This window comes from Nakaseomyces bracarensis, assembly GCF_045282275.1.
Source record: "Nakaseomyces bracarensis strain CBM3 chromosome Unknown Scaff13_0, whole genome shotgun sequence".
NCBI classification, from domain to species: domain Eukaryota; kingdom Fungi; phylum Ascomycota; class Saccharomycetes; order Saccharomycetales; family Saccharomycetaceae; genus Nakaseomyces; species Nakaseomyces bracarensis.
Window position 1 is genome coordinate 873,962 of NW_027263959.1, and position 17,957 is coordinate 891,918.

Sequence of the window (17,957 nt, forward strand, 5' to 3'; positions counted from 1 at the left end):
ATATGAAATAAAAAATGAAAATGTATGGATCGCACTCTAAACACCTAACTGTACATTGAAAGTTAGAAAAGACCATAATAGCTTTAATATCGATTCCAACGGATGTTAAACCAACCGAACTAAAACGGAAATCATACACGTCCGCAGTGATAGTGATTTTTACCTCACGTGAGGATTTTAATTTTTTTGTATGGGTGAGCAATGGGGCAGATATTATAGGGGAGATGCACATCAGTGGTATTATAACCCCCTACTACGTGGCCTTCTGTGCAGTGGCGTAGATTACACCGATTGGTACCATACAATGGATTAGATAAGCTAATCACACTATTATATTTTATTATATATATGACTACAAGACTTTTGGGTGCCTACATTATTATTTCCCTCAACAAGACAGATAATTATTTCTATTAGAGGTATTTAGAAAGGAACACACTAGTTAACGCTATATTAAAAAGTCATGCCTCAACCTGCTATTCCTGCACCTTCCTACAGCAGATTTTATGCTTATAAAGAACTACTGTATGGGTTCCATGCTGCCAAACCAACCTATACTCCAGAGAAGTACCCTGATTTAACTGGGAAAACTGCACTAATCACTGGTTGCAATACTGGTATCGGTAAAGAAACTGTAAAGTTGCTTTATGAGAAGAACTGTAACGTCATTGGTGTTGTGAGGACTGAATCCAAGGGACAACAAGCCTTTAATGACATCAAAGCCGAAGTCGGTGAAACCAAGGGTTCTTTGGAACTGATCAGTGGTTGTGATTTCATGGACCTCAACACTATCAAGCCCGCAGCTGGTAGAATCGCTGCTCTTCTTGCTGATAGACCATTGAATATCATTATTCATAATGCGGGTCTAATGGCTCCTGTAAAGACTGGTACTTCTAAACAGGGTCTAGAGGCTATGTTTCAGACCAATGTCATGGGCCCACAGCTATTACAGCATTTCCTAGACGATTTATTCCTAAAGGAAGACGATACATCATTGAAGAGGATCGTCTGGGTTAGTAGTTGTGCGCACTTAGGTGGACCCAACGAGTATGGTATATTCTGGGAAAATCCAACCTTCGATGGCGTTCCTATCGAACAAAGACCTAACGCAATGTTTTTATACGGGCAATCTAAGGCTGCCAACATCTACCAGGCAAATGCGTGGGCCACCAAACACCAAGAGATTGTCAATAAAATCGGATGTGTCTCTGTATCATGTTACCCCGGTAACCTAAGAACAGAATTACAAAGAGACTGGTTTGGCTGGGCTCGTAAACTAACCAGCTATCTACTGTACCCAAGTTACTACGGTGCATACACGGAATTATACAGTGCACTATCCCCACAGTTCACCACCAAGGACCAAGGTACTTATATATGCCCATTTGATCAGATCCACGAGCCAAGAGGCGATGTCAAAGAAGGCTTGGCCAATGGTACTGACATCATACTATGGGACTGGACCGAGAAGGAAATCCAAGAGTACTTTTGAACTGAATTCTCACAAAGAACTACAAAAAGACCAAAGAAAGCACAGCTAACTATAATCTCAATCATTTGTTTCTTAGTTATCAATTTCAATTTGTACATAATGTTTTCGATATACACGTGAATAAAGCGTAAATAGTTATAGTTATTATATTCAAATACAATTTGTTATAACCCACTAATGCCAAAAGGCATAATAAAAAAAAGAAAGATAGGTATGCCTCAGTTCCGGTTATTTTTATTCCTTCTTTGATTGGGATACGTCCCCCACTCAGAGACCCACAGATAGGCCTGATATCCCCCCGCACACAAAACACTCAAAACGCCGTACAACCATAATTAGAAGGCATTTTTGAGGTAGATGGCCTTTATCAGTATTTTTTTTTTGTGGGGTGGCGGGGGGAGGAGAGGTTCACTAGGGTCATTTCTGTGCGAAGGAAGGGGAAAAAAGCGGATTGAATCCCAAAAACGACAACAAAATATTTACCCACTACACCTTCTAAGAGAAATTTTGAAAGGTAACATTCTAGAAGCTCTCCTTAAAACAAACTGTGTCATTTTTATTATACCCCACCTGCCACCTTCCTACTCAGAAAACGCTGTAGTGATCTCTCATTTCTTCCCTATTATTAATTCTTTTTATTTAATATTTACCTTTTTTTTTTTTTTTTTTTCATGTCCTCTGTTTCGAGAACTACTTAACTTTCTAAGTAAAACGTCAAAAATCAAAAATTTAAGATTTGCGATTTACAATCTACTTCTTTACTTTCTCTCCATTCCATTTATCCACCCTCGCTACGGTACAGTTACAACGAGGCACACCAAGGAATATAAAAGCAGAGAAGATCGTTCGAGAATCTGTGATTTGACGGGATACCCAGATTTTTACCGCAGTCTCCTAGCCCATCCGTATCTCTAAGAAAAGCATGTATACACTTCTTACATCTGATATAAACTACTGGCTGCAAGAGAAACAGGCGAAAGCTCCTACAATGTCTTCGCAGCAAAGGGGAAAAAAGGAACCCTTCAAAAGGGAAGTGAATGTGTGCGGGTGAGTCTGTGCCCCACCATTTCTGTGTAATATTTCTTGCCCAAATATTTTTCGAGGAGGTGAACAAAGGGTACTTTATTGATTTAGAGTTTCTTTCTTTTTTATTCTTTAATAAATTTATAAAATTATAATTTTAAATAGAATGATTTTTATTTATTTGAAGTACTACTCTTGGGGGGATAATATTAAAAAAACAACAACAGAAAACTACTAGTAATAAGCCCCTTCTTCTTTATTCTTGATTAAAAGACAAAATAAATAAATATAACAAGTATTACAATATAAGACTCAAAAATATTTTGGATCATTTATATAAAAGAAAAAGAAAAAACAACAAACAAGCAACCAGGAAAATCCAATACAAATCAATAAAAAAGATAAGCAACAATTTCATAAGAAAACAACTAAAAACTTATTAACGAAAAAGTATAAGCTTACATTGCTTTATTATAGACTTTGGTAGATGTCACTTCCCTCATATGATGATGCGGTGGGTGAGGAACTACCTCAATATAAGGCTGCTGTCGAGAAATACGTTGTGGTCCAGTATAAATTAGAGTACAGTACGCCATTCAATACATGTAAGGATACTACATGGTACGAAACTGTGATGCATATAAACTCTACTCAGTTGAATTTCTATACTAAGGCAGGTGTACGGCTTCCTGAGTCATCCTCGCCTGTTGCGCTTACAAGATCAAGGACTGCTCCATCGACAAACGGAACTGTTGACGAAAAACCAAGTGGAAGGAGGCTTTCGGAAAAGCTTTCCAGATTTACCAAGACATATCTCCCGGCATTCGATCCTATCGAATTCAAGTCTGGTCCAGGAAGTAATAGTGGACAGACCCAAGTGCCGTCAAATACATCTCCTTCAGTAGTTCGCAAGAGGTGGCAGAAAGGTTGTCGTCCGGAAGGTGCCTGTATTGATGACTTATATGATGTACATTCAGAATTCGAAATAACAGAAACTAAGGACTGTATGGATGTTAGTAGAGAAAATAACTACCGAATGGATCGTAGTTATTCTTTGCAAGGTGCTCATTTTGGACTTTCCACATCTGAGTTCAAAACGAGATTCTATGTAGATGCAGAAGAGAAATACAAAGATGGATATCTGTTAAATCTGAGAGTCAGAGCTGAAAACCAGCAATTCTTAATAAGATTTAACAGGATTAATGATATGATATTATGGTGTATGTATTTGAACATCGGAACTAATATTGCCAAAGACTTACAAGAAAGAGAATATCCAAATTATAGGGTAGTGCCAAGAAGAAGCAGAAGATCTCATACTCAAAATTCTAACAATCGGAGACGGAGGAGAACCTCAAATAGAGGGGGGAGAATGAGAAGCAGCACAAGAATTACACTCGAAAATAGTGATCAGCAAATAACAGAAAGAAAAAGAAGTAATAGTCTTTTTTCTCATCTTCTAGGCTCAAAAGGTGTTCAAGAACCTGCTGAAATTGATTTTAAAAATCCCTTTAAAGCTGATTGTGCCAGCCACACAAATGAAAAGACAATAGACAAGTCTAACGAGATTTTGGTAAAAGAGAGATCAATGGATAACTTAACACCACCTGCCTCTTTACAACTATCAGTTACTCGTACAGCTTCTCCATCAGCAAGTAGCTTTTCATCCCGGGCTCTTTCAGAATCACCAGATCTTTCAAGGTCACCATCAACATGTTTCTCTTTATTCCAAAGCTTAACTACCAACTCTTCTTTCTGTGAATACGATACTACAGGTGGGAAAGGGAATCCGTTTTCTCTAGAGTATAATTTTGATATATGGTCTCCAGCTAATTTCTCAACAACATTTGAGATTAAATCAAGCATACCAAAGATAGACAGGTCCTTTTCGTCTGTAGACAGCAATTTCCCTGTAATCGGTGAAGTCAGTGACGAAAATGAAGTTGTTGATTTGGATGAAGACCAAGAAACGGATATAGATATGGATGATTACGGTTTAGAGGAGGTAGAGACTAATGATGAAAATAATGACGAAGAGGTAGATGATGACGAGGATAACGACTTTGACGAAAATAATAAATGGGATCCATTCAAGAAAGGCCAGTCTAGAAGACGTTACATAAAACACGCTCTCAGATGTGTTAAACCACTTTTAAAAGACGATAATTGGGTTGGTGAAAAAGTCTACTTAAAATTATGTCCTGAAGATGCAAAAAGACTTTACCCTAAGGTTGATGAGAAATTAAGAATTCATGCTATGGCGGTACGAACAGTTGGACAGGGCTGTTACGATTAAACTACATCAAAGATCACTGCTCCCGATATAAATCACATATTTACGTTGCACACGAAACCAAGAATGACGTAAATATTGTTCAATTTTATGACTAGTTTTTTTCCCTTTTTTTTTTTATTATACTATATTGTATTTATTTCCCTTTTTATATATTTATTTCATGACCCTTTATATTTAACTATGATAACGATGTTTTTCTGTCCTTTTTATTAATCGATTACTTTCATTATAATAGTTAATTAATTCATTATTCATTAAGTAGTTACAAATTTGATTTTGCTAAATTATGTCATTGTCAAAAAATAAACGGTATCGTAAATGCAAAGCAAGCAATAAGGAACAATACTACCCTCTTAATATCAATTTCATGTACATCGATTCCATCAAAGTCAGGTTCAGAAAATCTTGGGCTAGGGTCTAATTCTGGTGAAGCGGTATCAAAACTTCGTACTCTCAATAATAATGAGGCAAACAGATCTTGAATGTTTTGACCAAGATTACTTAGTCTTGAATTAAATAACAATGAAATAAGAATAAATAAGAGCCCAATTCGAACGATTTTCTTGATCTCATAGTACTGTCTTTTAGAATCCTGTCCTTTGGATTCTTGCATCATGTAAGTTTTTAACCCTTTTGTTATGGTTTGTTAATAGGGCAACGGCTTATATGGCTTTCTGGTATTAAGTAATATACAGTTTATCTACCAATTAAGACTCTAGTCATTATATGGGTACTCTTTCTTAATATGATGATATTACTGTGATTCCATATTTTCTGGAAAAAAAAAAACCTAATGAAAAATTACATATTTATCGATGAGCTCATTGAAGAATTCAACAGAGGAGAGTCTTTTAAGGTATTGTATGATCTTATAAAGGAGGTATTGGATATAGTTTATTGACAGTAATATACTGGAAGCAATTTATCTTTACAAAAGAAGCAAAGAATGTCTACTAAAAGGTCTTTGAAAGAAATTCTGGACTCTGAATATGTTGAGAATAGTGATGATGAAGTAGATAGAGGTAGTGATCAGAGTGACGATGAGGATGAAGGTGTAAATGATCCTACAGTTTGTGAAGAATGTAAAGATATGAAATTTGAGATCATCTGTAAGGATTGCCAAGAAAACTACTGTGTTGTGTGCTTTGAAATGTTGCATAGAGGTGGTAAGAGACGGAAGCATGAATATACAAAAGTGGCTATAGAGGAAAACAAAAGTACTGTCAAAGAACAAAGCGAACTTCCAGAAGATGAGGTTGCTCAAAAACAACTACAAAACAATCTGAATGGTTATGACAATGGCTATGAACAAGAAACAGCACCGTTAGTTGTTGGTGGTGATGATCAATCCATTGATGCCAAAATAATGAATATTATGTTTGAGAATTCGCATTACATTCCTATGAGATTGACTTATGAGGAAAGGCATTTGCTAAGATTACTCGAAGCTGCCTTACAAGTTTCTGAATACACAGATAGAGTTGACATTTTGTCAAACAAGTCTAAGGCGAAGAGGATCGTGGAACAACTCAAGGAAATCTGTTCAGTTCTCTCTGGTCTAGTTATTGCATCCAATATGAAACTGGGTCAAAAACTGTTAGAAATGAAGAATTTCAGTGATAACGCTAAATGGTTCCAAGACGTATTTGAAATTGGTAGAAGATACAAAATTATGAATCCAGAAAGGATGAGAGATACATTTGGAAAACTTTGTTATATGGTAATGGATTCAAGACTGCCCCAGATCGAGGAACACATGGAATTCCACTTGTACAAGCCAATCTTGACCGTACAGTCATTCTTAACATCTCACCCTGAAGATAAAGGTAAGGCTATGACTATGTTCAAAGATAAGCTTATCATGACTGCTACTAGTCATATTTCACCTGTTGGAAAAAGTAGGAATCAGATTAATAGAAATATCAAACAGAAAGAGGCTGCTATTGAGTCATTAGCATCAAAGTACAGCAGTAGATATTACTCCAAGGAGGATATTAGACAGGCATTGTACTCAATTGGAGATTACAATGCTTATATTAGCATGAATAGAAAACCTGTTCTAAGGATGCTGTCAAGACTTGAGTTATTCCGTCAACCTGAGGTTGCCAATAAATACAACTTAGGTATCCAGTATGGTCGTAACGGTTCTAGATTGACTCACGACCATCAAAGACAGTGGCATTATGTCCAACAATCCTTAACATTGTGGTCGATAATTCAGAGAGAGATGGTAAAGCTATGGTATATTGCCGACTTGGATCTTTTCGATGGCGCCAATTATAGATTAGCTTCTACAGGTCATGGTTTGAACCGTATCAAATCTTGCCCAAGGATTTATAAAGAGATGCACAAGATTATTGGTGAGTGCCGTTCTAAGACCGATACTTGGGTTGGCTCATCCGTGGTGCATCTAGGCGATGACGCCGTTCCAAATGCTCTCTTCTTCCTTGATAAGTATACCCAAGTACCAAGTATCTTAATTCCATTTGACAATACGTTAATTAGAATCAATGAATTAGTTGCAAATGACGAATATTTACAGGACTACATCAATAAAGAGTACGGTTCAGTAGAAGATTTGAAGATGACCATCCTTCAAGATGCATTTGCGCATATGTTTGATGGTTCTGGTGCTGATAACTTCTACATGAGTGGGTCTTGTATCGATGGTAGATTGACCTCCGCATGGAACCATTGTAATGAGATAGCTAAAAAGAAATACTATAACATTTTCTTATTGACGTCTTTCTCAGGTTTCAATGGGTCTGAAGGTTTTTCCAGTTAGAGACCATGGTTGATATGTAAGATAATAATATAAAAAAAGGATGAGGATTAATTTTTGTTAAATCTAATCAACATTACATACATTTGCATCAAATGACGTTAGAAATTAATTATATATATATATTACACCAGCCATATTGAATTGATACAGTCTTTTCCTGAAAAAAAAAAAAGAAAAATGAAACTTTAAAATGAAACTTATAATCCATGATCTTCTTTTCACACCAAGTGTAGTTATTTTTGATTTCGCATTCTCAATTAGTTTGGATATATAGTACTTCTGAACCGTCTACTGGACTCAATGATATTAGAATAGTACCTCTAATAACAGTTAGACCCAGTTGTCTGGTAACTTGTGATGTAGAACCAGTCTCCACCTCAGGCTTTAAAGTCTCCTCAGTATCCTCCAGCACTAAGTTCATCAATTGATCATACCCCTTTAGTGTACCAGTAACTACTCTCCCTCCCATTAGCTTAACAAGTACTTTAGAGTCCTTGTATTTACCAAGGTCAACAATCGCTTCCCTCTTTGGCGCTTCAAACTTCTTCCTCTGTTGCTTCTGCTTCTGCTCTTCCTGCTGTTGCTTCTGCTTCTGCTCTTCCTGCTGTTGCTGCTGCTGCTGTTGCTGTTGTTGTTGTTGCTATTTGCTAATTGTTAGTATATTTTTCTTTTCAATTTCACATTTTTTTTTTCAGAGTTCTAAAGAACATACCTCTTCACTCATTGTGTCTCCTGTTTTTCGTGTTATTCAATAGGTGTAGGGTTAAACTTAAACGGTCCCTTTATCAAAATGTCTATACTTTGGTTCAAACAAATTTTATTTTTTTAAAATTTCTTCAAATTTTTCAATTTTCATATAATTTTTCATTTCCGAAGGGTTACACCTTTTTTTTTTATATATATAAGATCAATCAAAGAGATCTAATTATGAAAAGATGGGTGGACATTAGGCAATTGAAAGCATTCTTCTTGAACATAAGCCGGTATTTACTAAAGGTTACAGTGAGGGAAAAGCAATGGTCAAAGTTGAGGTTACAGTGCAGCTGCTGAACAAGGTTGAGGTGAAGAAGAAGTATGATGAAGGCATCACTGGTAAGCAATTGATGGAGTCTATCCATCTGTTTAGCGGTGTTGAGCTCTGTGATATGCATTTGGGTCTACGGTTTCAACAAAGTCCAGGGGAGTATGATTTAGAGATAAGTCAATCTAACTTGGAGATGACGCCGTTGAGAGGACGTGGGTTCTGTTACATCGTTGTCGCTGACACCAACAAGAATTCGCTGGCGAACCAGTTACTGGAGGATAACCATACTGGTCCTGAATTCAACTACACCGAGAGTGACTATGAGAGGCGGGATGACACGGTACTTAAATGGAAGCAGCAGGAACAGTTAGGTAGATTTGATCCACAGTACCGGACTCGGATGCAATCTGATCAAGAGGAGCAATTGAACTCATTGGATAGTCTTACAGTCGGTGAGAGATGTGTAGTGACCACACCTCAGCTGGAGAGACGCGGGTGGTTACGGTACTTGGGCCCCGTAGACACATTGGCTGGAATCTGGTGTGGAATAGAATTCGACACAGACAGTGGTAAGAACAACGGAACCTTCAAGGAAAAGACATACTTTGGCCCAGTTGCAGAGAACCACGGCGGGTTTGTTAGACCGCACCAGGTGAAAACAGGTCCCCAATACGAACCATTACATGAATCCACATTACTCGACGAATCCGATGAGTTATAAGGAAAAAAAATGCTACAGTCATAAGCATTGATATTGTGCTTCTTTAATTGGTAACTCTTTCATTTTGTGATGTTTTGTTTTCTTTAACTTGAGTGATTTGTATATGTTTTGTCAGCTATTACACAATGGTAAGAAAAGAAAAGAAAGGAAAAAATTGCTGGAAGCTCAACGAAGTGACAGAGAGAGAGAGAGAGAGAGAAAAATTGAGCGATAAATAAAAATTCCAAAAAATTAATAAACAGGACCGAATCTACTAAGTTCACATTTTTTTTTGTATTGTTAAAAAATTCAATTTAAAAGTGATCTTTGCAATTTCAATTTTTTTTTTGCCTCCCATTTAATTTATACATATAGGAACTGTCTGTTGATAAAAAGTTAAAAACGTAAAGATAGTAGGAATGGATAAGATTGCCAAGATATTTGAGAACTCCTGGGAAAACATTGTGAATATTGACCCTAAGAAAGGGTTGAGGCTGGTGATCATTGCAGGTGCCTATATATTGTTGAGAGGTCTTGTAACTAGGGACCAGAACCGTAGACAATTGGCTAGACAGGTGCGCCAACAAGAAGAGAAGGTGAAAGAAGAGAGGCAAAAGACGTTGTTAGAGCGTCCTGATGAGCTAGACGTCTCTGCTCAATCCTCAAGCACTGAATTTGGCTGGGGTAAGAAGACTAGACATCGTGTGAAGAAACAGCAACAACTGTTCGAGAGTGCTGTGGAAGACTTAAAAAGACAACAGGAACTAAAATTATCAGGAGCAATTCGTGATGACAGTGATGAAGAAATTGAGGAGCTGTTAGAAGATTAAGTGTTGTCATTATAAAGCATAGAGGAAGTGTGTATGTAATAAAAAAGTAGGAAAACAAGAATACCCCTGACATAACTATTTGTAAACTAAGCTATGATATATATATGATATAGAGACTGAGGATAGAATAATTATTGACAATATATTAATATTGTTATGCTAAACTATTTGATCTACCTTCACTCAGAAAGTGCCGTAGACCTGACAAATTTCAATGCTGTAAGTGAAAAAAAAAAATAGTGAAAAATTTCGAGCTCATCGCAATAAAAAGATAAGAGATATAGTATATTAAATATTATGAAGCAGCACTAGTTGCTGTAAAGTCCAGGAAACATCCAATTTAAGAAGATATAAATGAGTTTTAGGAGAGGTGGTGGAAGTGGAGGTGCTACTAGATCATTGCCATTTGGTCTAGGGTATCAGGACATTGGTGTTAACGATGTCAGTGAGTTTCCTACTGTTCCTTTACCTGTTAATGGAATGATCTCTGCGAAGGATAGGTCTATTTCTATTACCTATATTAAGTTCAATGAAACACTAAAGGAAGGGCCGTTTTATACAGGAGTGGTGATAGATGATAATGAAAAAGAGAAAGGCAAGCCTAAGAGACCAGCCGAGGTGGTTGATGAAGGAACACTAGCTGATGGTATTCCTAGATATTCCGACCGATACTTAAAGAAGCGGAAACTTGGTGTATCTATTGATGAACATCCATTCCATCTGGAGTTGTTCCCAAAAGAGCTTTATGCGGTAATGGGCATCAACAAAAAGAAGTTAGTGACTTTATCTAAATTTAAAAATGAAGACGACCTCTTCACCGGATCCGAACAGGATGAAACTGCTGCGCTATCAATGTTAGAGAAGTATAAGGAATTGGCAGAAGAAGTAGAGGAAGAAGATGTTAAGAAAGAGGAAGATGGAACAGAAGAACCAGTTGATGATGACTTCGATGATGATGAAGATGATGACGACGATTACAATGCTGAGAAATATTTCAGTGGTGGTGAAGATGACTACGGTGATGAAGACGATTACGGTGATGAACCAGCTTTCTAGAAATTTCTGATAATACTTCTCTTCATTATTTCCTATTCCAAAATAAGAAAAAAGAAAAAAGAAACTTACTAAACAAAAACAATACTATCAAAAATCATTCAGTTCTTGTATTCTAATGCTTATTTATTTATCTATTATTATATATCGTTATTTTTTTGCATAATTTCATTTATCTTGATTAGAGTGAATATTAAAACTTTCAATTTCTCGAGGAGAATCACAATAGTGTTAATTATTTAGTCAATATCTACTTATGAGCGCATTTTGCAACTTTTACGTATTATTGTGATTATCAATTATTATAAACTTTCTAAAGACGTTAAGTATATCATTACTAAAGTTACAAAAAATAACAACCCTAGCCAAAATCTGTTAGACTGGTGGTGGTCTTCTTCTGGTAGGAGATATAGAACTTGCTCTGCTAGATGGAAGTGGTGGTAATTTTGGTGACTGCATGGTTAAGTGCTGTGGAGACTTCCTATTCCTACCATAGGTAATGTCACGGCCTGGTGATCTATGGGGACTATTAGGCAGTGGTGGCAATGCTGGTTCATTCTCACCATTTGAATATTTAAACATAGTGTTATCATCATGATATCTATTACTAGATTTTGATATTTCGCGTGATCTATTATAGTTTTCATGAAACGACTCAGTGGAACTCTCGTCATCATCCTCGATGCTGGTAACACCAATTGCTTTCTGCAATGCTTCTATATCAACAGGAGAATCCTTGTTATGCTCATCAGATGGAAGATTGGTAGGGTTCTTAAATATATTTATCTTTTCCTTTAATTTCCTCAAATTGGCAAAATGGAATTTCGTATCTGATGTACTTGTCACCGTCGTAGTTCCAGTACCCTGGGTCATTACTGTTGTGCTAGTACCTACTGAAGATGAAAAGTTGTTGTGACCATTATCATTGAAGTAGTTATCTGATGCACTAAGCTTCTGGTCAGGTGGTGAATGTAAGCCATTATGTAAAGACGGCGTTGACTGTCGTAGATTAGACGCATGCATGTAACCATCTGACTTACTATAGTCATTCGATTGATATCGGGAGGGACTTGATGACCGGGATTTGTATCTGTATGTATTTGGCCTATATGCATCTGGATCATCGCTGTATATATCAGAGCTGTCCGGTAAAGGTGGGATTGGTCTAGCTGCCATTGATTTGTCTAGCTGTTGTGACACCTGGTTGTTCTTTTCTTGGTAGTATTTTGGGAAGCTAGGTTTGAATGTAAGTTCAATAAATACAGTCCCAGCATATTCATTATTGGGTTTCCGTAATTCATACCAAGTACAGTAACCTTCTTTAGGATCAGCTCTAATACCATTCAATAAGTCTACCTCACACCTTCCTATTAGGATTGGAGTCTTTTTTCTTCTATCAGAATAAACTTCTACAAACATTAATGGCCGTAGTTCTGGAGTGATCTCGAATTTTTCCAGATACTTGAATATCGGTGTTTGGCCAGCTCTAAATATTGTATCACTCTCTCTTGTCATATGGGCAACCCGCAGTCGCAGCATCACATCTTGTTTGTCTAGCTTGCTTAAATTAGGCAGGTCTTTTGCCTTACTGACATAGACTGATAGCATACCTTGGTTACCATCCCATACTTCCTCGCTCATCTTCAACCTCTCTTCGGTAACTTGGCTCACTCCCTTATCAATTTCAATTTCAATATACCAAACAAAGATTATTAGTAAGTTTAAGCAGTATGAATGCAAAGTAACAGCTATCCCCGGTTACCTATTCCGATATTTAGTATTAAATATCATTGCACTGTTTACATCGATTTGTGGATTTTTTTTTGTCTTAGTCCGTTCATATGTCACGTGAAATATAAGTTGTACCTTTGACATAAACTACAATGACTATAACTCTAAATATTATTTGAACTGAACTGACATTAACAATCTAATGGTAATCCTATTGATTAAATAGTATTTTTTTCTATATATATGCACACTGACAATTTATTGTCCACCTTAAAAAGAGAGGTCTTGGTTTCTTTATTATTAGATTTTAACGTTGATATCTACTACCTTTTGCTGCTTTTGGTCCTTGAGGTAATGAGGATTTCGAGCTGTCTCTTTGGTTGGTACTTGGGCCTCCAAACCTTGATTGGGGTGGTTTCTGGTTGGTACGGGCGTCTCTGTCCATATAACTTCTCTTCTCGTCCTTTTTGAATCTTTTTGTTGGCCTTTCTTCTTCTTTTATTGGACCACCTTGGAAGCCTCTCTTTAGATTTTTACTTTGGACTTCATTCCTTTGTTGTTGAGAAGGTTTATCAGGGAATCTTAGTTGGTTACGTTGTTTATCTACAATATCTTCCCTTTGAAAGCTCTGCTTGAATTGTCTACCAGAGTCCCTATTGAAGTTAGATCCTCTATTTAAATTAGTCCGTTCTTTCTCACCATTTCCTTGGCGGTTTCTTTGCTCATTGATTCTAGAATTTGTAGAGGAAGCACCTCCATACCTACTAGATTTGCCACCATCGCTTTCCTGTCCTCTTGTATTTTCAGGTTCGAGATATCTAGTAGCTCTTCTGATATCTTCCATATGTCCTCTAAATTCTGATCCATTAGGATAATTGACCAATGATTTAAAATATCTACTAAATATGTCGAAAATCATGCTACGGAATTCTGTAGCTGAATTCTTTGATTTAGTGGCATATTTCAAATTCCATTGTTCAGAATCATTTTCGATCAATTTCGAGGCATTATATAGGTCGTTTCTTGAAAGGTAGTATGCAGCATCATCCATTACCCTAAATACCTTAGACATTCTCCAATCTGAAGGCGTTGATTGAGATTTATTACTATTAATTTGATTAGTAGTTTTACTGGTATCCCTATAATTCTTTTCTTGAAGTTTTTCTGGCTCAAGAGAGCTCTTCTCGGCTTGCTCTTTTTCTGCCTGTAGTCTTTTTTGTTTATTTTCTTCGATCTTGGCTCTCAATTCTGCTTGCTTCTTTTCATTTTCTAACATGTTTTCATATGACTCGATTTCTTCTTCCTCAGACTTTAACTTTTCTTCTTTTGTTAGTTCTTCTGATGACAAACCGCAGTAGTTCACCTTTTTTATGGCCGTCTTTATTCTGGAGTTCAAGTGGCCAAAGAGTGCATTAGTTGGAAGCTTGATGTCTTCACGTTTTTCTTCTAGAAGAATATCCTCTAGAGCTTTACAGGCAAGCTTAATATGAACGTCGACAACGGGAAATAACTCAGACATATTCCTCATAAATTCAATACCATTTCTAATTGACATATAATTCTTCTCCTGAACCAAAATTATAAATTCATCTACAATAATTTCATGCCATTTGAATAAAAGGTTAACTTGATTTGTGGAGAGTTGATCGGCCGTTCTAATTCTTTCTAGACTCTCGAGAAGATCGCAGAAAAAAATGCCCAAGTTTCCCGCTTCAGATATAGTAGAGCTGAACACTAAACTATGCAAGAATTTTGCTTCGATGAGCGTGTTCATTATGTTAAATAGAACATCCATGGAGAACGTTTCAGTTAAAAACCTAGAGCTGAATAAGGCATCGGAAGGGGAAAATATAATTCTTGGTATCAGACAATATTGTATCAGATTCATATAGGTTTCTCTTGAAAGGCTTGTAGTCCACTGTTTACTATTTTCCACCAAATAATCCCTCGTTTTTCTAAAAATCTGCTCATGAGTAATACAACTAGACATTATATCTTTGATTTGATGATTAAATTGGTTCTTTTTCCTTGATGTTGCAGCGCTTAGCATTTCATTTTCAACCTCTGTCTTTCTCATATTATAGAGACTTTTATCAAATTGTATGTGGTACAAAGAAAGCCTCCAAAATGAAAGAAATAGACCTCTATCAAGATGACTAAAATCGACACCTTCAAAGTTTACGTTTTGGAAAGCCTCAATGCTGGAAACTTCTGCATTCATCTCATCTAGTTCCTTGTAATATTCTCTCCAAATGTGAAATGCCCAAGGAGTTGATACACCCATGTCATTTACTAGCTTTTCAAATGGAGTAACAACTTTTGAGAAACTTTCAAAATTGGTGCAATGTTTAACAAGTTCGATAAATGACCAAAGTAAAGTATTCATTTCATCACATCTCGAAGAAAGAATTTTATAATGCAACTGTTTTGAATTGGTTTGGAGATTTAGATTGTACAAAAGCATGATGATTTCAGTTACTGCGTCCTGAGATTCAAATAACTTCATTAAATTCATGGCTAAATTTTTGTTATCGTTTCTAGTGTCGAATATGAGCTTTTGGCCATATTGCTCTAATGGTTTTCCTGAGTTTATGAGTATCAATCTTAGTCTACTGACATGATTCAAATCTCTTATCCCTGCAACAGTGGATATTAACTCTTTTAATATCGTTACTGCAATATCATTACCTTTATGCAACGTTTTGATTAGATAAGTTATTAATTTGCTAATATCCATATGGGGACAACTCTTGGCTAATCCAGCAATAAACACAGCTAATCTCTGTACCCACATTGCTTGATTGATACCATCGTCTTGCACAGATGGTCTATTAAATGTCAGTCTTAGTAGTAAGACATATTGAAGGGTATCATATCCAAATTCGTTGAGGAATTTAGTAGTATAGACAATCAACTCGCTAACTTTATCATAGTTTTCAATCTGTTTTACAATTGGAACAAGTGTTGCCATTGGGTTAGATGAAATTAATCTTGAAAATTTTCTTGAACCACTTTCAATATTGTCAGTACTCAATGACTTTAATGTTGATTTAGCTTCCCTTTCTGCTCTATTAAATCCGACTTTAATCAATAATTCATCCTGGGAAGTCTTCGTCAACATTTCATTATACATGAAATACCTTTTCTCAAAAGGGAAATTTTTCATTACATCGTAGATTTCAGAGCTTAATACAGAATCATTTTCCAAAACACCAGTAATGGGAAACAGAAATTTCCTTGTGTAATTTATCCATGTATCCAAGCTCTCCTCAGTATATGTTGTACTTGCTAGATCGTTTTGTATACCTTTCTTTATGATTCTGCAGATTTTGGTAATTAATTGTTTGTTACAGGCCAAAGTTACATTAAAAAGCTGGAAATACTCATGTGAAGCATTAAACAGTGAATCGATATCTTCAATTGGTACTAAAGAATCTTTCCATTGCTTGTAGTAAAAGACTCTCTTAGTATTAAGTTCAGTAATTTCTTTAGTATCATCTGTGATAATTTCAGAAAAAAGGCGTGGTTTGAAAGCGAGAAGGCCGTTCTCCAACTCCCCTTGACGAGATGCGCTATTGATATCTGAATTCCAATTGGGTATAGCAGAAGAATATAATTTTTCTAACTGAAAATCAAAAATTCTTGTAAATAAATACGGTATTTCCGTCTCAAGATATACGATTTTTGGATGTTTTGAGATTGCCCACATTGCAGGAATATACACACCATGAGCTAATAGCCTCATCAATAGTTGAAGTTTACCTGAATTCACTATTGCATATTGTTGCCTTTTTTTCTCCTGCTCTTGATTTTCTATATCAATCTGCTTGTCATCACCGCTAGTAGTAACATCTTGTTTTCCTTCCACCTTTTCGCTGATCTCTTCTTCATCATTTGTTAATGCGGCAGCCATAGCTAACGGGTTTTCAACACCTTTGGTAGATTCTTCCTCCAAGTGAACAGTATTTTTATCTAGGTAATTATTAAAGTCTTCCTCGCTTGGAAGCAAATTGTCCCACAGAGAGACAAAATTAACGAATCCATTTATTATTAAGATACAACATAAATTCATATAATTCCTTTCATATTCATTATTGCTTGATTCAGTATGGCTCTGGAAAAAACTATTCAGACGAACCGTTATTAGGTTAGATGCCATGAAGTTTCCACCGGTATTCAAGGAACTAAAATCATTGACGTTAGAGGTCATTGTATGCTTTGGCCAGAAATTGCTTGACTTAAGGAAATCAATTATCAATTGATAGTTTTCAGTTATATGTTCAGCGGATATGCTCAATACTATATCTAGAGTCCTCAAGTGATCCAGATTGTATTTTCCGGAAATCTGGTTGAACTGGGAAATATATAAAGGGATTCTTTGACTAGCGTAAGGATCAAGGAACATAGTGTATAACAAAGAAATTATCTCTGCAAAGCCAATTGGGCTTTCCCAAACCAGGTTGTACTTTTTGATTTCGTACTTATTCTTCTTTAGTACATGTTTTAGAAGGACCTTTTGTTGCCTTGTCATTAATCTAGCTGCCAACCAGCTATATTTATAGACTTCATTGTGTAAACATGGCGTAGCACGGATAAAATCCAGAATCTTCTCATTCGGGTCCTTAACCAGATTACTACTGGTAACAGCCACAAACATTTTCCCAATAGTACCTTCAAGCGAAGGTGTAGCATTGTTAACATCCTGAACTAATAAGGATAATTTCTCTACTGAGACATTTAGTGTATCGATACTTGACAGCAAAATCACCACATCAGTGAACAAGACCCGAAGCCATGTCTCCCTTTCCTGGTCAGAACTCAAGTCAACATAATTACTTACAAGCGCATGAACTTTGTCATCCCATTGAGCCACGAACTCATCAGTCAGATATTCTCTAGTCCTCAAACTACTCTTCACTTGTAAAGTAACCTTTTTCAATTGCTCTAAACTGGGCATTTTACTTACCTTCCTTCTGCCTTTTTTTGTTAGCCTCTTCTTCCAAGTCTATACCTTGGGTATATC

The 17,957-nt window shown here is 36.3% G+C and overlaps 9 protein-coding genes across 9 annotated transcripts; 6 read left to right on the forward strand and 3 right to left on the reverse strand.

The window, feature by feature from the left end:
• Nucleotides 1-463: 463 nt before the first annotated feature.
• RNJ42_04419 (uncharacterized protein) lies at nt 464-1,492 on the forward strand (the record flags this gene model as incomplete). Its single annotated transcript, XM_071054583.1, has 1 exon — nt 464-1,492. The coding sequence occupies one exon, from the start codon at nt 464-466 to the stop codon at nt 1,490-1,492; it is 1,029 nt and encodes a 342-aa protein (XP_070909276.1).
• Nucleotides 1,493-3,002: 1,510 nt separating this feature from the next.
• On the forward strand, nt 3,003-4,811 carry MPF1 (Mpf1p; the record flags this gene model as incomplete). The annotated part of the gene is made up of 1 exon (XM_071054584.1): nt 3,003-4,811. The coding sequence occupies one exon, from the start codon at nt 3,003-3,005 to the stop codon at nt 4,809-4,811; it is 1,809 nt and encodes a 602-aa protein (XP_070909277.1).
• Nucleotides 4,812-5,106: 295 nt separating this feature from the next.
• On the reverse strand, nt 5,107-5,427 carry RNJ42_04421 (uncharacterized protein; the record flags this gene model as incomplete). The annotated part of the gene is made up of 1 exon (XM_071054585.1): nt 5,107-5,427. One exon carries the CDS (start codon nt 5,425-5,427, stop codon nt 5,107-5,109), a length of 321 nt encoding a protein of 106 aa, XP_070909278.1.
• Nucleotides 5,428-5,757: 330 nt separating this feature from the next.
• Nucleotides 5,758-7,596, forward strand: RNJ42_04422 (uncharacterized protein; the record flags this gene model as incomplete). Its single annotated transcript, XM_071054586.1, has 1 exon — nt 5,758-7,596. The coding sequence occupies one exon, from the start codon at nt 5,758-5,760 to the stop codon at nt 7,594-7,596; it is 1,839 nt and encodes a 612-aa protein (XP_070909279.1).
• A 1,016-nt stretch (nt 7,597-8,612) lies between these two features.
• Nucleotides 8,613-9,341, forward strand: ALF1 (Alf1p; the record flags this gene model as incomplete). The annotated part of the gene is made up of 1 exon (XM_071054587.1): nt 8,613-9,341. The coding sequence occupies one exon, from the start codon at nt 8,613-8,615 to the stop codon at nt 9,339-9,341; it is 729 nt and encodes a 242-aa protein (XP_070909280.1).
• A 398-nt stretch (nt 9,342-9,739) lies between these two features.
• PGA2 (Pga2p) lies at nt 9,740-10,150 on the forward strand (the record flags this gene model as incomplete). The annotated part of the gene is made up of 1 exon (XM_071054588.1): nt 9,740-10,150. The coding sequence occupies one exon, from the start codon at nt 9,740-9,742 to the stop codon at nt 10,148-10,150; it is 411 nt and encodes a 136-aa protein (XP_070909281.1).
• A 354-nt stretch (nt 10,151-10,504) lies between these two features.
• RPC31 (DNA-directed RNA polymerase III subunit C31) lies at nt 10,505-11,206 on the forward strand (the record flags this gene model as incomplete). Its single annotated transcript, XM_071054589.1, has 1 exon — nt 10,505-11,206. One exon carries the CDS (start codon nt 10,505-10,507, stop codon nt 11,204-11,206), a length of 702 nt encoding a protein of 233 aa, XP_070909282.1.
• Nucleotides 11,207-11,578: 372 nt separating this feature from the next.
• On the reverse strand, nt 11,579-12,844 carry INN1 (Inn1p; the record flags this gene model as incomplete). Its single annotated transcript, XM_071054590.1, has 1 exon — nt 11,579-12,844. One exon carries the CDS (start codon nt 12,842-12,844, stop codon nt 11,579-11,581), a length of 1,266 nt encoding a protein of 421 aa, XP_070909283.1.
• A 397-nt stretch (nt 12,845-13,241) lies between these two features.
• On the reverse strand, nt 13,242-17,891 carry THO2 (Tho2p; the record flags this gene model as incomplete). The annotated part of the gene is made up of 1 exon (XM_071054591.1): nt 13,242-17,891. One exon carries the CDS (start codon nt 17,889-17,891, stop codon nt 13,242-13,244), a length of 4,650 nt encoding a protein of 1,549 aa, XP_070909284.1.
• Between the last annotated feature and the right edge of the window lie 66 nt (nt 17,892-17,957).